The sequence below is a fragment of the Meriones unguiculatus genome, chromosome 5, assembly GCF_030254825.1.
Source record: "Meriones unguiculatus strain TT.TT164.6M chromosome 5, Bangor_MerUng_6.1, whole genome shotgun sequence".
NCBI classification, from domain to species: Eukaryota; Metazoa; Chordata; class Mammalia; order Rodentia; family Muridae; genus Meriones; species Meriones unguiculatus.
In genome coordinates, this window is record NC_083353.1 from 83,787,118 (window position 1) to 83,808,253 (window position 21,136).

General features: G+C 43.3%; 1 protein-coding gene across 1 annotated transcript in view; it reads left to right on the forward strand.

Moving 5' to 3' along the window:
- Positions 1 to 21,136, forward strand: part of C5H3orf20 (chromosome 5 C3orf20 homolog) — a 54,613-nt gene that overhangs the window by 25,324 nt on the left and 8,153 nt on the right. Inside the window, exons 8-12 of the mRNA XM_060383756.1 lie at positions 6,803 to 6,934; positions 10,450 to 10,573; positions 11,857 to 12,100; positions 18,532 to 18,835; positions 20,602 to 20,709. Of these exons, the coding sequence (XP_060239739.1) occupies positions 6,803 to 6,934; positions 10,450 to 10,573; positions 11,857 to 12,100; positions 18,532 to 18,835; positions 20,602 to 20,709 (912 nt within the window). The remainder of the gene's footprint in view (positions 1 to 6,802; positions 6,935 to 10,449; positions 10,574 to 11,856; positions 12,101 to 18,531; positions 18,836 to 20,601; positions 20,710 to 21,136) is intronic.

Sequence of the window (21,136 nt, forward strand, 5' to 3'; positions counted from 1 at the left end):
GTTTGATTATAGCATGCAAGTACAAAACATGTATGAAGAGTGCTTTTTTTGTGCTTTGTGAAATTGGTAAATATCACTTAATATATATAGAACTATTTTGACATTTTTTCTTTTTTTAATTCTTTATTAATTACACTTTATTCACTTTGTATCCCCCCTGCGGTTCCCTCCCTCCTCCCTCCCATTCCCTCTCTTTCTCCACCTTCTGCATTCATGCCCCTCCCCAAGTCCACTAACAGGGGAGGTCTTCTTTTCCTTCCTTCTGATCCTACTCGATTAGGACTCATCAGGAGTGGCTGCATTGTCTTCTTCTGTGGCCTGATAATGCTGCTTATCCCTCAGGGGGAGGTAATTAAAGAGCAGGCCAATCAGTTCATGTCAGAGACAGTCCCTGTTCCTATTACAATGGAACCCACTTGGATACTGAACTGCCATGAGCTACATCTGTGTAGGGGTCTTAGGTTATCTCCATGCATAGTCCTTGGTTGGAGTATCAGTCTCAGGAAAGACCCCTGTGCTCAGATTTTTTTGGTTCTGTTGCTCTCCTTGTGGAGTTCCTGTCCTCTCCAGATCTTGATGTTTCCCACTTCTTTCATAAGATTTTCTGCACTCTGCCCAAAGGTTGCCCATAAATCTCAGCACCTGCATTGATAGTTTACAGGGGAGAGCCTTTCAGAGGTCCTCTGTGTAAGGCTCCTGACTTGTTCCCTCTTTTCTCCTCCTTCTGATGTTCATTCTCTTTGCCTTTCTGGATAGGGATTGAGCATTTTAGCAAGTCAGTTCCGAAATTTCCTGCCTACATGGCCATTTTCAGGTGGTCTTTGTATTTCTTGACCATGGAGGGAAAATTTCACTGTGATTAAGTTTGCTTACAGAAGCAAACATTATGGGTAGCAATTAGGACAGTCTATCTTCAGTAAGCAGGACTTGTCTAACCAGACAGCTACCTGTGTCAGCAGGAGCATAAAAACAGAATTTAGCATGCTTATGCTAGATGTAAGGCATTAGTTCATTTGTCTCTGTATCTCTATAACTCTTAGGCCAGAATTGTTATTCAGCTATCAGAATGCAAGACAGTAATTTGACTAAGTAATGAACATACTTAATAAATGTACAGCATATATTTCTTTTCATATGTGCGCCTGTGAGTGTGTGTGTGTGTGTACATGTGTTCATGAGGGCATACCATGGTACACAAGCAGATATCAGGGGACAACTTACAGAAGTTGGCTCTCTTTGGTACCATGTGAGTCCCCAGGCTTTTGAACTCAAGTTGTCCATCTTGGCAGCATGCACCTTTACCCACTGAGTCATTTTGCTGACTGTATAGCTTTTTTTTTAAATAGTGCTTATTGTGTGACTTTCCTGAGAAGATGGGAACAAATGTCTACTCACCAGAGATAGGACATGAACATGTGACCAACCCCCCCCCCCCCACCTCCAAACCACTACCACAAACAACAACAAACAGTTCTACCACAGTCTGGCTTGACAAACAAGTTTTTCAGATTTATTGGAGTTATTTGAGTTTATTGGAGTTACTTATCAATGTCTGAGCGAGAGTTACTTAGAAAGCTGGAATGACTCAAAAGCATCTGGCTGCATTATCACACAGCCATCTGTGGCATGGTGATAAAAGATGTATCCCTGAGGTTCTCTCCACAGCTTGTTGGCAGCTGTGCAGGTACTAGAGTCTCTCCAGATATCTCAGCTGGTCCCAGAGTCTCCTCCCCATAAGCTATTTGTCTCTTGTATGTCCTAGGCAGGAGCCCTATGAATCTTTTTAAGTTTTAGATTCCCTGGACTTGTAAGCTTGTTTATTTCCTAAGTTATTAGGAGCCTCCTTCTTCCCTCCAGGATGGTGTTTTAGTTCACAGGAAATTGCACAGTAATGCCTATCTGTGACAATAATATAGACAGGCTGGCACTGAACTCATGATCTTTCTTCTCAGTCTTTTGAGTGCTAGCATTGTAAGTGTACACCATCATGCCCAGACATTTAGCACTGTGCCTTATTCCAGTTTATCCTGGAGCTGCACAGCAAAGGTCTCTGCAGTCAGAAGCAGCCAGGAATAGAAGGTGGTCCATGACTTACAATGTGGAGTGACAGTGTATATCATTCAGAGGCAGGAGAGGGAGGAGGATTCTAGATAAAATGAAAGAATGAATATTACTCCTAAAGGCTTTGTGTTTGGGGTGTCTGATGTGACATCTTTTAAGAGTCCATATGTGCTTCCTGTGAAAGAAAAGGAACAAAATGAGTAGATGACATGAGGTGGGTATCAGGTATCAGGCTCTGGGTAGTTTGCATGCTGTCTTTAACCAGTCTTAACACAAATACTGACTATTTCTAACTCACTTCATTCTACCCTCCAAATCCAAGCTACCCTCTGGTATTATTTCTCTTCAATTTGAAGAACTTCTTTGGTGTTTCTATAAACAGATCTTCTGGCAACAAGTATGCTGTTGTTTTCAAGTGAAAATGTCATTGTTAAGGGATATATGAGATAAGAGATTCTGTGTTGGCTTTCTTTTTTCTTTTCAACATTTTTAAATGTTGTGCCTTTTCTCTAGAGTTTAGGATGAGAATCTGAATATATAGTTACCCAAATCTATTTGCTCTCTCTGGTTGCTAGTTTTTTTAAAGGTTTCTCTTGGTTTCCTTGGGGTGCTGGTTAGTTTTTGTCACTTTGACACAAGCCTAGACATAGCTAGGAAGAGAGGGAATCTTAATTGAGCAATTGACTCTAATTAGACTGGCCTGTAGGAAAGTCTGTAGGTGCGTTTTCCTTATTAATAATTGATGTGGTAGGACCCAGCACACTGTAATTGGTGCCCCCCAGGTCAAGGTGGTCGTGGGTTGTATTAGAAAGCAAGCTGAAAGGCTGGAGAGATGGCTCAGTGATTAAGAACATGGGCTATTCTCCCAGAAGATTTGAGTTTGATTCTCAACATCCACATGGCAGTTAACACCCATTTGTAACTCCAGTTCCAGAGGATCCTTCTTCCTCTTCTGGCTTCCAAAAGCATTACATACACATGGTGTACGGACATACATGCAGGGAAAACACCCGTATACATAGAATTAAAATATTATTTTAGAAGAAAGGAAGGAAACAAAAGCTGAACAAGTGATGAGGAGCAATCCAGGAAGTAGTATCCCTTCATGGCCTCTATTTGAGTTCCTGCCTCCATATTCCTGCTGTGCTTGAGTTCCTGTGTTGGCTTCTCTCAGAAATGGACTGTGATTGAGATATGTAAATCAAACCCTTTCCTCTCCAATTTGCTTTTGGTCAAGGAGGTCTTTATCAGAGCAATAGAAAGCAAACTAACTTGATGATTTGTTTAAGTATGGTTATATTCATGTTTAACCCATTCTATTCAATTTTGAGCCTTTTAAAATTTATGTAAATTCACTTAATCTAATTTGGAATCACTTCTAGAAGGATAAACAAAACAAAATACAAAATGTTCCAGACTTTTCTCCTTTTTTTTGGAGGCTCCAAATATATTTATGTTTTTTTACATTTTAATTCACTTTACAGCCTGAGCTCAGCCCCCTCCCTCATCTCCTCTCAATTCCCACCCTCACACTTGCTCCTCCATTCTCCCACCCACTTATCCTCAGAGAAGAGGAGCCCTCCCCCCCAAGGGAACCAACACACTCTGGTACATCAAGTCACAGCAGGACTAAGTGCATCCTCTCCCACTGAGGCCAGACAAGGCAGCCCAGATAGGGGAAGAGGATATACAGACAGGCAACAGGGTCAAAAACAGCCCCTGCTCTAATTGTTAGGGAATTCACATGGATGACAAAGTTGCACATCTATTACATATGTGTTGGGGACCTAGGTCTAGCTCATGTATGCTCTTTGGTTGATGGTTCAGTCTTTGTGAGCACCCACAGGCCCAGGTTAGTTTATCTTCTTGTGGTGGCCTTGATCCTTTCAGTTCTCTCAATCCTTCCTTAAGACTGCCACAAGATTCTCTGAGCTCTGCCTATTGTTTGTCTGTGGCTCTCTGTATCTGCTTCCATCAGCTGCTTGATGAAGCCTCAGAAGACAGTTATGCTAGGCTCCTGTCTGTAAGCATAGCAGAGTATCATTAATTATGTCAGGTTGCTCTATCCCTTGGGTATGTCTCAAGTTGGGCAAGTATTGGTTGGCCGTTCCCTCAGTCTCTGCTCCATCTTTATCCCTGCATTACATGTAGTGCAAATTTTGGGTCTAAGGTTTTGTGAGTGGGTTGGTGTCACCTTAACTCCACTGAAAGTCCCACCTGGCTATAGGAGGTGGCTTCTTCAGGCTCAGTATTCCCCATTGGTATAAGTCTAGCTAGTGTCACCCCCCATAGACTCCTGGGAGCTTCCCCCACCCCAGAGATTCAATCTCCACTGATTTCAGTTCTACCTCTCAGCCTTCTCCCATTCCCACTCCTGATCCCCACTTCTGTTCCTCTCCCTCCCTAACCCTTGCCTACCCAGATCCTTCCTTCTATCTATTTCTATATCTATTTTGTTTCCTCATCTGAGTGAGATTCAAACATCCTCCCTTGGGCCCTCTTTGTTACTTATTTTTGGGTCTGTGGATTGTAGCTTGGTTATCCTGTACTTTATGGCTAATATCCACTTATAAGTGACTACATACCATGTGTGTCTTCCTGTATCCGGGTTACCTCATTCAGGATGATATTTTCTAGTTCCATCTATTTGCCTGCAAATTTCATGATGTCCTTATTAATAGCTGAATAGTACATTGTATAAATATACCACTTTTTTTAATCCATTCTTCAGCTGAGGGACATCTAGGTTGTTCCCACTTTCTGGCTGTTATGAATAAAGCTGATATGCACATAGTTGAGCAAATGTCCTTGTGGTATGGTAGAACAGCTTTTGGGTACATGCCAAGGAGTGTTATATCTGAGTCTTGAGGTAAAACTATGCCCAATTTTCTGAGAAATGTCCAGATGAATTTTTCAAAGTGGTTGTACAAGTTTACATTCCTACCAGAAATGGAGGTGTGTTTCCCTTGCTCTATATCTGATTATATAAGTATTTTATACTTTTTAAAAAAGATTTATCATTTGTCTGTGTGTACACACACACACATATACTTCATGTGTGCAGATACTCATGAAGGCCAGAAGAGGACATTGAGTCCCCCAACAGGCAGTTTTGAGATACCTCATATGGTTTCTGGGAACTGAACTTAGTCCTCTGGAAGAGTAGCCAATGCTTTTAACTCCTGACTGTCCCATGTGTCTTTCAAGCTCTTACATTTTTGTGTGGCTCTAATTTTGTTTCTTTGCTCTTCAGAATTGTGTAATTTCTCTTCATCTGTCTCCAAGTTCTCTAACTTCCTTGTCATATTTCTGTTTCTATGCTAATCTTGTGAAAAGTTTAAATTTCAGTATTCTAGAATTCTCTTTAGTTTTATATATTTTCTATCCCTTTACTGAGAACTTCCCTTTTAACAATTCATGACAAGTTTATTTTCCTTACATCATTGTCTCAGAGTCTAATGTGTAAAGATCTCTGTGTCCTGGTTGTGCCAAGCGTGGTCAACTTCATCAACCATCTGTTGCCTTGAGAATGGCTCATGATTTACTAATGTCTCTCTTCTACTGTCTAACTTTGGGTTACAAACTGCTACTGTTAAATGCAGTGGAATCTCAGAATCCTGATGTCTTTCTGAAAATGCTATTGGATATTTTTGTTCTAAAAGGCAAAGAAAACTTGATCAGGCTGAAATCATAAACTTTTTCCTATTAGCAGTAGACAGAAGCTCAGATCACTGTTTTTAATTTCTCTTCCTGTGAGCTGTCTTGAGACTGTCTTCTCATGCAGGGTTCAGGGACTGGCCAGAGATATAGACAAGTTTGTACATAGAATTCTAGGCTCTCGTTAGACTCAGTCCCTTTCAGAACTTTTTGCATGCTTTACTGTGACTCTTTTCCAGGTTCTATTATTTGGATCTTACCAGAAGGTAGTAGTTTTAGCCATGACTATGGCCTCCAAGCTAGGGCTTTGAGATAGTAGTTCCTTTTATCTTTTCCTAAGTTTTGGCTCTTTGAAATCTGCCTGGATTTGTTTACCCCTCTGAGCCTCTGAATAGTTGTGTTTTGGGGTTTTGTTTTGTTTTCTTTTTTTCAGCTTTTAGTGGCAAGGTCAACCTGTTAGGGGCTGATTCAGCTCTACTAGAAGTAGGACCAAGCTGCTTAGTTTTTAAGCTGAGAGCAGGGATGCTCAGGTTAGCCTCAATGTGGAAGGCTGACAAGAAGGAGAGACCATAGCTAAAGAGCTGACTCAGTGCTTAAGACTGTACTGCTCTTGCAAAGAACGTAGGTTTGATTTCTAGCACTCACACTGGGTGGCTCACAGTGACCTATAGTTCCAACTCTAGAGGATCTGAAGGTGCTGCCACCATGGACACCAGTACCCACATACTAACAGAACAAGACCCAAGTCAGTTGGTGCCCGAGTAGTCACAGCTGTCTGACCCAGGAGCCATGCTGTTATCCCAGTGCAGTCTACAGGATTCAAGCTGACTCACCTGCCAGACACACCTGTGTGGCTTCATAGCTCTTTCCAAGAGTGAGTTGGAAGAGAAGGAATAGGGAAAGAAGACATTGCTGACTTTCTTGGCTAATCTCCAAAAGAACTGGTATTCTGTCTTCTCCATGAAAGTTAGGTTCTAGCACAAGACCCAGAAAGCTTACAAATTTCAGCTCCAAGTAAAGAAGGGTTTGTGCCTTGGGCTTGGAAGAAAGAGGGATCCATGAGTTCTGGTTTGCTTACTTGCAGGTGAATGAACAAATGAAGCTAACAGTCTTGGGACAAGACTCCATCACAGTCACCTTCACCTCCCTGAATGAGACAGTAACTCTCAGTGTGTCGCCCAAAAGCTGTCCCCATACTGTGGTGCATGACAAACGGGTAAGGCAAAATAGATTAGTAGGGCAAAGGGCAAAAAAGGTGGGGCATCTGACCCCATTCCTGACCCCAGGTCACTGTAATTCCCTGATGAATGCTTTGCTGGGTTTGGTTCCTAGGACCTGAAGCAGTTTGCCCAGTGCCAGTCCCTGTTTACAACTGTCCACCTTCAGGAATTATAAATAATATCCCTTTCTATATAATATCCTGGCTGGGATTATAAATTCTAAGGACCTGACCAAAAGGTACTTAAGCTATGGGACATTACCATGGTATGCCATAAGCAATCAGGCCCTCAAAGATGGCTGACTACCCTTGTTACACAGAGAGGCATTCATTATAGATCCACAGAATATGAAGAAGACCCATGATCTCACCCCAGGAAAGCATTGTGCCTGATTTACCCATTGCATTCTCATTCCAGCAGCATTTCTCTTTCATTACTTTATTAAATAATTCAGCAAACATTAACACCTACAGTGTGCCATTGTTGGTAGCTGGAGATGTAGAAACAAAGCCTCTTTCTAGTCTCTGGAATTTTAAATCTAATGGAAGGGACAAAAGAATGCATACCAGTTCTGAGGCCAGCCTGGTGAGTGTCATATGACTAAGACTTGAGGAGAGAAAATGTTCACCAAGGCTCTTATAGGAATACTGAGGAGACTCAGGGGCCTGTCCACAGCTTCAAGAAATGCAACTCCAGTGGGCTAAGGTACAGTACAGAGTAGAATATTTAGCTAGCACATGGGAGGCTAGTTCCACCCCCAGAAAAAAAAGAAAGGAGGAAGGAAGCAAAGATGGCCAGCAGGTAGGCTAGATGAACGAGCTGTGATGAATAAGCGTGCATGTCGATGCCTCTCTCATGTCCATCTGGTTCCAGGTTCTTGCTCTAATGGTCATTGTTAAATTAAGCATGCTATGTCTGATGACCTCTGAGTGTTTCCTGAGAATCATGACGTAAACAACTTAAAGACCATCTTGAGGAGCTGAATGAAATGACTCTCAAGTCTGTATGCTCACATGTACACTAAGCCTGAGAAAATTAATTCAAATGTGATTTCAACTGTAGAAAGCCAGAATTAGAAGCCCAAAGCTATGCTGTCCAATATGGCAGATATAGGTCACATAGGGCTGTTGAATCTTTGAAGTACAAGGAGTGCAAATTGATTTGAGATCTCAGTAAAAATACATCCTGTGTTTCAAAGATTTAATGGGAAGAGAATGTAAAATTGCTCAGTAATTGCCAATTTCATTGCATATTAAATGATCATTTTTTATGCTTGATAAAGCAAATGTATTATTAGAATTAACTATACCTTTAGTTAATTTTGAATGTGTTTTGAATGTAGCTGGTAAGCATTAAACTAGCTCACATTGTATTTCTTCTATATCATGCTAAATGTTGAGGGTAGGTCTCTATCAAGGGGCTTACAAAGGCACAGTCTGTCAGTGTAATAGAAGGGTGACAAGTTATTTTAAAATAACACAATAACTCAAAGAACATGACTGTCTTGGGGACATTCAACACAGGGATAAACAGGCCAATGTATTAAAATGGCCCAGAAAACATGCTGCATTATAGATGACAGACACTAGCGACAAAGAAGGCTGGCTTCCCACAAAAGCACTCTGTCTGTAACTGCTTTCACTTTAAAATGCACACTGTAGTCTAGAATGCGTCTTTATAACTAGATGAAATGAACAGAGACGAATGAATAAATGTAGTCATTTCCTGTGAGCAACGGGATTTCCAAACTTTTTCTGAGCCACTGTGATCAGCATTTCAAGTTATTTTTGCCTGAACTCCCCAGGCTCAGATAACTGGTTAGCTTAGATCCCTGGAACTAACAAAGTTACAAGCACTAAGGAAACTTTCATTGTGTTGGATCTGACAAAGAGCCCAGGTTAGGAAGAGACCATAGGGCCCCAGGCACTTCCTTGGTTGAGCCTAAATTTTTCTATCTGTAAATGCCAATCCAACTTTAATTTGATCCTGTGATTTTCAAAGTCCTTCCAACCACACTATCTGTGCTTGTTTGGCACTGTAAAAATGCATGGCCACCTAGAATGGCTGGGACTGAGAGAGGGTAGTGTCTCTGTCGTTGAGAAGCTTATTAAATGGTTTCTCCAGACACCCATCCCAAAGAGAACCACCTATCATAGAGACAGGCAGAATGGCAGTCCCAGCTTTTACAGCCCTGAGGCCCGGCTCCTCACTAAATATTTCTATCTAGGCAGCACTTTGGAAGTGAGACAGTGCTTTGACTTAAATGCTTTATTAGCCTAGAGTGCTCAGATCTTTTTTTGAGTCAGGGTGGATATAAATTACAAGTAAGTAAATAAAATTAGTCCAGAAGCAGTGGCTAGGGCCACTCCAAAGGATGGCAGAAGCTTGGCCAGTAACTGGCGGCATCCTTTATGGGGTTCTTGCCTACAGAGGAAAAGGCCAGCTTTGTCTTCTTCCCACTCATTCAGCCTGAGACTCGAAGTCCACAGAAGGAACTTTTTTATACTTTTACTCTAGTAAGTGGGCAATAGAAAAAGCATAGACCCTGTTCTTAAGGAGCCAGCCCAGGTTAGGGATAAAGGAAGTGAAAAATGAACAAGACCCCAAGCAGACACGATGGGAATGTTTAATAGAGAGCAAGTGCCACTGGCTGAGGAAACAAGGGAAGGCTTCCTTGGCGGGGGGGGGGGGGGGGGGGGGCGCAAGACTGACTGCAGTGAACTCTGGGTTCTGAGCATGGTTTTGCAATAACATGGAAGCTGCTATTCAGAGCAGCTTCTTCAGAAAATTTGACTGGCATACAGAAGCTTACTGGAAATGACTGCACTGAGGATTGGGCAGCAAAAGGTTGAACTTTAGGGAAGCTGAAGCAAAGGACTTGGGGATACAACAGGGAGTCATGAAACCAAATGGCCCTTCAGAGTAATCCCAATTCCAGGTGAGAGGCCTGGGCCTTTGTGTTGTAGATGATCTCTCTCTGTAACCTTGGCCGACTCTTCAGCCAGGAGTTGTCCACAGCCTACTGGTGGCTCAGTACTCTGGTAGCTGGCCAGGTGGAAGGATTCTAAAAGATGCGTATGCACTACAGGGGAAGACTGGCTATAAACATTCCAGAGGAGCCTTTGTCCATCCAGCCATTCATAAAGCAATAGTATTTACTGAGCATCTTCTGCATCAAATCATAGGATACCAAGACATAGTCCTCACCTCCCAGAAGCTTGCAGTTTAGGGGAGCAGAACAAATGCAACCCAGTTAGTTAAGTGCTAACTTGTCTTGCCCCCATATAGCACAGTGGGATTCAAGGCAAAGGGTCAGACTGTACAGTGGGAGAGTATGAATCAGGTCTGGCCCTGTTTGCAGGAAGGACTGAGCCAAAAGGAACAGAGATGTGTTGTTGGCAGAAGGAACAGCCACTTAAGCCTTCAGAGCACAGTCACTCCTGCTGAGCAGGCAGAGCTCTCCCTGAGAGCAGGTGACCACTGCCCCCCCAACTCCTTTGCCTCCCTCCAGCCAGTTCGCAGAATCAGCTATATGGATGAAAAGGTGGCAAAGATAAACAGAGCCCTGGCTGAGATCAAGAAGCGGTTTCAGAAGGCTGTGACTCAGTTTATGAACTCTGTATTGCTGGCAGCAGGTAAGGACAGAGTGGTGCATAGGCCTACTTAAAGGCCTCACAAATCTTGGGTTGCCTGCCCCAAAGTTAAGTCTTTTTCAGCTCTTGAGCTTCAGCCTCCCAAGAGGTAGGGATACCCAGTATTTTCTAAAGAAATTGTCTAACGACACACAAGTGGGATTGGTGAGCAGAGATAACTTCAATTTCTGAGCTCTCCCACTAAGTCTTTAGCATCTCCATCCAATTCTGTTATTTTCCTATCTCTCATAACTTTGTGTATTCCTCTGGGTCCTTTCTGCTTTGTCCCTTGTACCATTCTGTCATCCTTTATAACTGAATTGCTTTCTTTCCTCCGTGGATAATCTCAGAAGAAGAGAAAATTCTAGTCACTTCACAAGACTGTTCCTGCCAGACACAGAGCACCCTCAGGCCAGAGTGAGAGGCTTCAGGATCCTTCCATGTTTGTGCTCTCTGCTCTGCTGGTGACCCTTTGAAACAAGGTGTTATCAAATCCTACTCTCTTACCTCCTTGCTGGGCCTGCAGCCGTGTTCTCCTCACATCTCCTCCAAGGAATCTCTCCTTTGTGGGAGACAATTAATTCAATTGTGCCCTTCCTTTGGGAGCTTTCCTTGACTTCCCTCACAAAATAGGGCTCACCACCCTTTTCTGAGATGCTTTTCTGGATGATTTGATGGTTATTAATAGTGTTCTTGTTATGAATCTTGTTACCCAGTCTTGTGAATATTTATCTCCTTGTTTTCCCATCCCTCTGTCCTCTGCTACAAGTTCTCAGGGCCAAAGGGCCTGTCTTAGGAATTCTTTATGCCCAGTATCTTTAATCAACAAATCATTGCTAGGTAAATGGAGGAACAGTAGGCCTCTGGCTTCAGACATTTCTACTAGACTAAGTAGAAAAGAAAAGGTTAAAAACAAGCAAAATAACACATCAAAGAAGAGGATGAAGTTGGACCCAGTGTAGAGACCTAAGGGACAGTATTCTCAGGGAAAGAGACACACAGGGTGTGGCTGACTTCATTTTTGATTGAACATAGAGTGAAACACCAGGCCATCTGGGGAAAGTAAGATTGAAGTTGGGTCTTGCAGAACAAGTAGAAACGAAATGTGCTGACTTAGGGCAGTGTGCTAGATGCAGAAATGCAGATTGGACTGGAGCCCAATCACTGTCCCCAGTGAGGGGACAGTGGGTGTGAGCTAAAGTAAACTCCAATGGTCCAGTTGGTAGGAGCCAAGAAGCAGGTGACCTGGTAGTTTGGGAAAGTGACAACAACATTCCTGTTGACAGGCCTGTTCACCATAGAATATCCTATGAAGGAAGATTTAGAAGCTAGTCGGGTCAAGTTGAAATCTGGGTCTCATTCTGAGCGGAACCATAGGCAAAATTCATACCAAGGGGAAACCCTTATGCGATCCCACTCAATCCATCAAGACTCTGCTGCTGAAGACACATTGAAGGACGATACTGTACTCACACCCTTGATTCCTGTTCGAAAGAAGAGCAACAAAATCCAGGCCAAAGTCTCACCAAGGTTGGCTTAATCCTTTATTTCTTTTGTAGAGCTAGGGGGTGTGATGGTCAGTACAGATGCAGTGGGAACCGCTCAAGCCCCTTTCTTTGCAGCCTCGACTCTAAGAGTAGAGAAGAATGGAAGATACACATGTTTTTAAATGCTATCTTTTTTACATTTATTGTGTATGCGTGGGCATGCATGTGGGTACACACGTGCCACGGGAAGCATGGGGAGATTGGAGGGCTCCTCAGGGGATCAGTTCTCTGCTCACACTGAGCAGGTTTCAGGGGTTAAACTTGAGTTGTCAGGCTTGGGCACAATCACCTTTACCTGATAAGCCACATCACTGCTCCCAAAATGATGTCATTTCAGATGGTGATGGGGCTAAGAAGAAAAGGTTTCAGAACAATGTGTCATAATAAGGGACTATAATAGGTCTGGTCCTGGGACCAAATCTAGCCCATATACCTAATTTTTTTTAAGTGCTTTGGGGAAAACAAAAAGAAGGCTATTTTATGACATTTAAAATGAGAGGGAACTCAATAGTATTCTTTGATGAGAACAATCACATCCATCATTTCCCAACATCCATAGCTGTTTCCCCGAAGCATGGTAATGTTGAGTCCTTGTGACAGATCCCATCAGGCCTCTGTAGGCTGGGATACTTACTTACGTTTTAGTCCACTACAGAAAAGACTAACCCATTCCTGGAACAGACTGGCTGGGGAGAATGCTATCAAGGCTCCATTCAGTAAGAGGTCAGGAAAGCTGTTCTAAAGTGATATTTAAAGGGAGGGGTGAAGGATGAGAAACAAGCAGATGTGAGAAAGTAACATCATAAAGTCCCTGGGGACAAGAATAAGCTTGGTGGTGTATGAGCACTAGTAAGATCAGTGTGGCTTGGTGTTACAAAGGGGCTCGCAAGATGGCTCTACAAGTAAAGATACTTGTTGCTGGACCTAACATCACAAGCTGGTTCCCTGGAGCCCATATGGTAGAGGAGAGAACTGACTCCTGAAAGTGGTACTCTGACCTTCACACATGTGATGTAGCACAAATACAAACATGATCAATGTAATATTTTTAATCTTAAGAAAAAGGACAAAGCTATTATGAGAGTTGAGAATACAGGAGCAAGTAGGAGATCGATCAAGCAGCCTTGGTATGCTAGAGATGCCATTCCATATGTAGAAGTGAGCTCAATAGATTTATCTGTTTTTATTTTTTCCATATTTTATTTTTTAATGTTTTCTATTTATTTATTTATTTTTAATTAATTACACTTTATTCACTTTGTACCCCCCATAAGCCCCTCTCTCCTCCCCTCCCGATCCCACCTTCCCACCCCCTTCTTAACACATGCCCCTCCCCAAGTCCACTGATAGGGGAGGTCCTCCTCTCCTTCCTTCTGATCTTATTCTATCAGATCTCATCAGGAGTGGCTGCATTGTCATCTTCTGTGGCCTGGTAAGGCTGTTCCCCCCTCAGGGCGAGGTGATCAAAGAGCAGGCCAATCAGATTATGTCAGAGGAAGTCCCTCTTCCCATTACTATGTAACCCACTTGGACACTAAACTGCCATGGGCTACCTCTGTGCAGGGGTTCTAGGTTATCTCCATGCATGGTACTTGGTTGGAGCATGAGTCTCTGGGAAGACCCCTGTGTTCAAATTTCTGGTTCTGTTGCTCTCCTTGTGGAGATCCTGTCCTCTCCAGATCTTACTATTTCCCACCTCTTACATAAGATTCCATGCACATTGCCCAACAGTTGGCCATAAGTTTCAGCGTCTGCTTTGATAGTCTGCGGGGCTCAATCCCCATCCCAAAAGGCAAAGAGGAAGGGTATCAGAAGAAGAAGAAAACAGGAAACAAGCTAGAAACACGCCACGGAGGGCCTCTGTTTTTATTTTTAAAAGCTTAAACTATGATGACCTGAGTTCAATCCCTAGGAGCTTACTTGATAGAAGAAGAGAACTGAGTCCCATGAGTTGTCCTTCGACCTTCATGTGCATGTGTGTCATGGCACATGCATGCCCAAAAAATAGATAAGTATAATCTAAAATAGATATTTTAAAATGTGGATTTTTACTGAAAAGAATGAAAAAATTATAAACACAGATTCTGTAGCCACCAAATCAGAAACAGACTCTTACCAGATCCCTAGAAATCCCTCTATGCCAATTCCAGTCTGTGACCAAACATTGTTAACACCATAGATTAGCTTTTGTTTGAACTTTAATTAAGTGGTTACCATATGTTTTGTGTTCTTAGTGTGGCTTTTTTACTCAGTGTGATGGCTTGAGACTTGCCCATGTCTTTATGCACAGCACTCATTTGTTCTTTCTTATCACTATGGAACAATTATGTGATCATGCCAGAAACCATGCACTCTAGTATTATAGGTGTTTGGTTCCTCATGGTTTTTGTGCTGCCAAATTGTGCTGCTGTTGGCATTTGTCTTTTATGTGATTGGCAAATGCTAAGGTTTGTAAAACTGCTGAACTAGAGTGTGTCTGTACATGCTCAGCTTCCTATGCAGACTGCTAGTCTTCCGCAGCAGTTCTAGCAAGCTCTGCTGCCAGCAGCAGAGCAGGATAGCTCCAGTTGCTCCACATTCTTTCTGCTTTCTCTAAAAAAAAAAAAAAAAAAAAAAAAAAAAAATGTATAGAGTATGGCGTATGTGTGTGTGCGTGTATGTGTGTGTGTGTGTGTGTGTGTGATATGCACACTTGTGGGGGGGATATCGACTCTCCTATCATTGAATGCTTTATCAATCCTTGTGTTATTTCTTTGGAACAGGGCTTCTCACTAAACTTAAAGTTCATCTGTCATCCAGGAAGCTCCAGCAATCCTGTCTCCATTCCCTCATAGCCTGTGGTCATAAGAGCTTGTGACCAGGCCTAACTTTTTATTTGGGTCATGGGGATTTGAACTCAGGTCTTCATACTTGCACAGCAAACACACTTTGAACCCACTGAACCATTTCCCCAAACCCTAGGTGATGTTTCACACTGCATCTACTTTGAAATAATTTTGTATAAGGAACAGTGAATAATTTGAAATTTGTTTGTTTTACACATGGCTGTATAGTTGTTTCCACAAGATTTTATTTTTAAAAAAGAGAGATTCTTTTCTTTGTTAACTTGTCTTTGCACCTTTTTTTCCCCCAAGACAGAGTTTCTCTGTGTAGCTTTGGCTGTCCTGGAACTCACTCTGTAGACCAGGCTGGCCTCAAACTCATATGTGCCTGTCTCTGTTTCTTAAGTTCTGGAATTAAAGGTGTATGCCACTACTGCCTGGCTGTCTTTGCATCCTTAAAAAAAAAAAAAAAAAACAGTGAGTCATATTTATGTGGGTCTCTTTATGTACTATGTTTGTTAATAGATTACATGACTTTCAGATATTAAAGCAGCCTTGCATTTCTGCATAAACTTATAGTGTTTTCCCCCTGTATTGCTAGGTACAACACACTAAGATTTTGTTGAAGACTTTTGCATATATACTTATGACAATTATTCATGGATAGTTTTTCTGGTACTGTTATTGTCTGGGTTATCAGAGTAATACTGGCTTAATTAAGTGAATTGGGAAGTATTTGTGCTTTTTTGTGTTGAATCTACATCTTTTCCTTTAAGCATTTGTTAGGATTTACCATGAACCCATCCTGCTTAGAGTCTCTTTTGTAGGAAGCTTTTAAAAACAGAATTGCTTTTATAAATATAGAGGTGGGTAGGCCACTTGCTTTTTCTTGAATGAATGTTTAGCAATTCATGTCTCTAACGGATTTGGTCATCCAAATCATTGGATTTATAGACATGGAGGACATGGAGTTGTTTCCCCCGGGACCTTTTAAAATTTTTTTAAAACTTTATTTGGTGTGTGTGTATACTCACTTGTACCATGGCATATAAGGAGAGGTCAGAAGACAGGTATGTTCTTGCTGAGGTAGGCTCTATTTCCACCATCTGGATGGGTTGGTTCCAGGAATCAAACTCAGGTTGTCAAGCTTGTGGCTGGTGCTTTTACTGGGTGAGCTGCTTATAATTTTAATGTCCGTAGAATCCCTTGTGGTTTCTCCTCACTTCTGGCTTCTTTGCTTCATGTATTTAGCAGTCACTATTAAATGCATAAAGATTTAATCACTGTGGTTCTGGGTGGAATATCTTCTCTCTATTATTATGTTCTCCTTTTCTTTAATAACAATTTTTTTTTGTTTTATTACTTATGTATGTGCACATGGGTGTAAGTGCTTGTGGAGGCCAGAAGATGGGTGTCAGATTACCTAGAGCCACCCAGTTTTGATTCCCAGCACTCACATGGTAGTTCACACTATCTGTAACTTCAGGGGATCTGATGGCCTCTTCTGCTCACTGTGCACACACATACATGCAGGTAAAACACTCACACATAAAATAAAATGAATATATTTAAAACTAAATAAATAAATAAAGAGTTATGTATCATAGACATTGCTCTTATTTTGGTATGACTTGGTTCTGACCTTGCTACTTCAAAGGCTTTACTGAGAGCTTGGGCAGCCCATTCCCCTCATGGGAGGGAGGTTTCTGTATTTTGACCTGAAATGATAGTAACAGTTTCTGTCCTGTCTATTCTGTGGGGTTTTTACAAAATTAACCAAAAAAATACCAATTCCAAGGGCCATAGATCCTGTAAAACACTAAATATATAAAATGGCAGTAATGAGAGGAGAAAATAAAATCATATCAGTACTTTACATCTAATGGTGCTTATTTAGAGTCAGCACCATTGCCCTGTATCGTGTCAGCACATAGCAGGCGGCTGAAAAATGCTGGAGTATTGACCAATCTCTATTGCATCTTTGTTCTGCCAAGTGCTCCTATTGGATTCCACCAATCAAAACACTGCAGGTAGCTGATTTCTTGAAACCTGTAGTAGGATAGAAAAGTATAGTAATAAAGTAAGAGGAGCCTGGTGGTGGTGGCACATACCTTTAATACTAGCACTCAGCAAGCAGAGGCAGTTGAGTTTGAGTCCAACCTGCTCTACAGAGAACAGCCAGTGCTACACAGAGAAATCCTGTCTCAAAAAGCCAAAATAAATAAATAGATAAATAAATAATAAAATAAGGGGAATGTACAGTATTTTAAACAGCAAGCAGTGCTTGAGAGAAAGATAAAGCAGGCAAGAAAAGTTGAGGGGGAAGCATTCAATGGGGTGCTTAGAAAGTCACTAGGAAGATGACATTTCTGTTGATTTAAAGGTGGTGAGAGGATAGGCTTGTGCCTCTGGGGAGAAAAATAAAGGCATAAGCATCAGTCAGTGTGACCATAGTATGGTGAACAGAGAGAGAGTACTAGGGAGTTTGCGAAGGGCTTAAGGGGACCAAGAAGCAGGTGCTAGAGCTGATGCAGCCTGCTGCTGCCTTAGCTGAAGTAAGCTAGAAAGCCCAAGGAGGCTTCCAAAGACCAATTCAGATTCTGACAGAATTCCTCAGTGGCCCCAAGAGTGACCATGGAGGGAAGCCCAGACCAGAGCCTACTATAGCAGGTCCACTGAAAGGATCCACCCAACAGAGTATCGAAGCCAGATGCTGAGACTCACGGCCAAACTTTGGGCAGAGCACAAGGAGTTTATAAAGGAAAAGAGGGGTGGGAATAGAGGGACATATGGAGGGGACAGGAGCCCCACAAGGAGATCAATAAAGCTAAAACACCTGAGCTCAGGGGGTCCTGAAGAGACTGATGCACCAATGGAGGACCATGCATGGAGAGGACCTAGACCTCTTCCTAGATCTGCTCAGATGTGGCTGACTGGCAGTTCAGTCTACGTGTGGATATCTGAGTGAGGGGAACAGGGGCTACCTCTATCATGAACTCGGTTGGCTGCTCTTTGGTCACTCACCCCTGGTGATGCAGCCTTTCCAGGCCACAGAGGAAGAGGATCCAGGCAGTCCTGATGAGACTTAATAAGCTATGGGCAGAAAGCAATAGTGGAAAACTCCCTCTTCAATTGACTACAGGAAGGTGATAGGAGTAAGAGGGAGGGAGGGTGGGACTTGGGGGGGGAGTTGAGAGAGGGGTCTTCAATTGGGAAATATAATGAATAAATTGTTAAGAAAAAAAGCCAAAAATTAAAATTAAAAACATGACAGGAGGCTGGGCTGTGTTGGTGGTAGTAGAGGTCAGTCTGATTCTGGGTCTGTCTTAAGTTGGGGAAGAGGCTTGTGGGTGGGATTGGCAAAATGTGGGGTGTGGAGTCAGAGTCACGGATGGCTCTGAAATGTCAGCTGAGTAACTTCTTATGCCTCCTTTTGCCTATGGGGAAACTAAGGCCCAGAGTGTATACGGGTCCCTCACATGGTTAGGGGGACCTGCCCACAGTCCAGGCACTGCAATGGGCTTCTTTAGAAACAAGAGCTGTGGGAGCAGGCGTTGCCCACAGGCTCTTACCACTGTGCTCCTCTTTGTAGAGGGAAGTCTGGAGAGGTTCGCAGCCCCACTAGGTGGGCAGCCTCACCCTATGACTGCCCACTGGTACTGCGGAGGCTCATTATAAAGGAAGACATGCGAGCTGGCTGCAAGTGCATTGTGAAGGCACCCCTGGTGTCCGACTTGGAGCTGGAGCGCTTCCTGGCTGCGCCCCGAGACCCCTACCAAGTACTGGTATTCGGGATAATGTCGAGCCAGAATCCCAACTCCACCGCAGAGCTGCGGTGGCTGCTAGACACAATGTACAACCATCGGCAACAGGGCCGAGCCTCACCCTGCATGCAGGTTGGTTCAGGGCCATTTGAGGAGGCCCCTCGGGCCAGGGCTAGGGCCGGGGAGGCCAATCAAATGGCCTCCAGTGTATGAGGATGGGTTAATTATGAGAGTTCCTTTTCTTTCCGGGGCCTTGGATACACTCCCCTTTCTGTCTGCAGCATTTTGTCTCAACTTCTCTATTCTGCTCAGTCCTCTCTCTCAGGATGAATGTCACCATATCAGGTTTTGGTTTTTTGTTTTGTTTTGTTTTGTTTTCCTGACCCTTGAGACAAGGTCAAGGCACAGTCTTTTTCTTTCAGAGCACTTAGCACAGTTTGTGGTATGAGTCAGGGCAAAGACAATGCCCACCACTCATGTTCTCATGGTTCAGTAAATGTTCGGGGACTGTCCCCAAATCCCCCTTGTGTGCTGAGCTTTTGCCAGGCTCTGGATACATATCAATGGTTCACCATGAGCAAGTCCCTGAAGGGGACCCAGTATGGCTGTAGCCACAACAGGCTCAATTAATGGGCAATTATTAATTGTTCATTAGTTATTATTGAGAGGACCATGACAGGACAGCTCTGGAATCTGTGACTTCTGCCTCCTGGGATCAGAATGAGCCTTCTAGGATGCTTAAGGCTGTGACAGGCAGCTGAATGTCCCAGGCAGTGGATGAGGGTAGTTTGAGGTCCCAATTTAAGTCTAAGGGGTGTAGGAGTACAGGGTTATAGCACAAAGAACCTCCTCCCTCTCTCTAGAGTTGTCTCTAAGGCTAATCTCATCATCTTCATTCAAGCTACTGGTAGTGAAGGCAAAAAAGGTGAGTCCCCAGACTCATGTGGACATGTGGGCTAGGGGACTTCTTCCAAGGTGTCTTTCTCCTTAAGACTGTTGCTGCAGAGTTCTGAATCTCTGTGGGGATCCTGGGTTAGGGATCTGCCTCTACTCTTTCTTTCTAGGAGTGATGCCTCCCTCAGGCCTGCCTGCCAGCCCGTTCAGGAGCTCAGCATTTAGAGCCCTTCGAAAATCAGATGCTCCTTCCCCCACCAGGGTACTTCTTTTGCTCTTCTAAGAAAGCAGCCAGCTACAAGGCCTTCACCCAGCCCTGCAGCAGAGCCACCCTAGTTTCCTGCATTTCATTTCCATCTTACTTCAGTCTAGAGAATGTTTACTAAGAGCCTTTTCTGGGCTCACCTGCTTAATGGCAGATATAATCCCCACTGCATGGAAACATATAGTTGGGTAGAGTTAATCTGGGGTCATTAATTGTTCACTAATAATTATTCCTAAGGAATAAAATGCATAGGTGTCTCATTCCAGCTACAAGAAGCATGAATGAGGCCAAAATTTGACCTAAAGTAGTTGGGGGAGATGTGGACTGGCAGTGAATCTTGGAGACAGGCTTGGAAGAGTAGTGGTGGACCTCACAGAGACTTGGCCTCTGTTCTGGCTAATAGCTGACCATTAATGCTCTCATCCCACAATGGCTAAGCTCTACAAAGAGGTCAAGGGGGGCAGCCTGTGCGAGGTGGGGTAAAAGGCTCCTCTGGGCTGTGCAACATAGCTTCTTAAGTCTGCCCACTTGGATATGGGTTCCTATCTTTAGACTTTCCAGAGTTGAGGGACATCATATTCCTCAGGTCCCAGGGCAAACCTAGTGCTGTCATGTGAAGAAGAGTCTTGTGGGGGAAGTGATGACCTTTAGGGACATACCTCTACAGTGATGGCTATGGGAAAGTTAATGTGTATCTTTTTGCATCAGGGTAACCAGTTCCCACATCTCTATTTGGCAGTGCCGGCATGACCCTTACCGCCTACTGCGGTATGATCTGGACAGCCCCCTGCAGCAGGATCCGCCCATAATGGTGAAGAGGTTCGCTGTGGTAGACGGGATGATTTTGGTGAGCTGGGGCCCTGTAAAGAGCTAGACATCCACCAGCAGCCCCCACTGTTTCAACCAGATCAGGGAGAGGAGGACAAGACCTGCAGATCTTCTCCCACTTACACTGAGGCAGGACTGACTGACAGTCACCCAACAGACTCCCATTTCCCATGCATGCAAGGAGATGGAGGAGTTGGGTGATATTAATACAGATAATAAAATTCTATTCATCTGATTGTTAGTAAATTATACTAAAATATTATAAAACCTTATATGCTTATTGAAAACCTGATTAAACAATCTAGAAAATAAAGTCATCCTCATATCACCTGGAGTCTTACTCATCTATCCAGCATTTAAGCTGGGAGCCCCTGCTAGGCTACACCCTGCTAACGCTGGAGTAGCTGGCCTTTGCTGTCTTTCTCCACATACTTTAGGGCACTGCC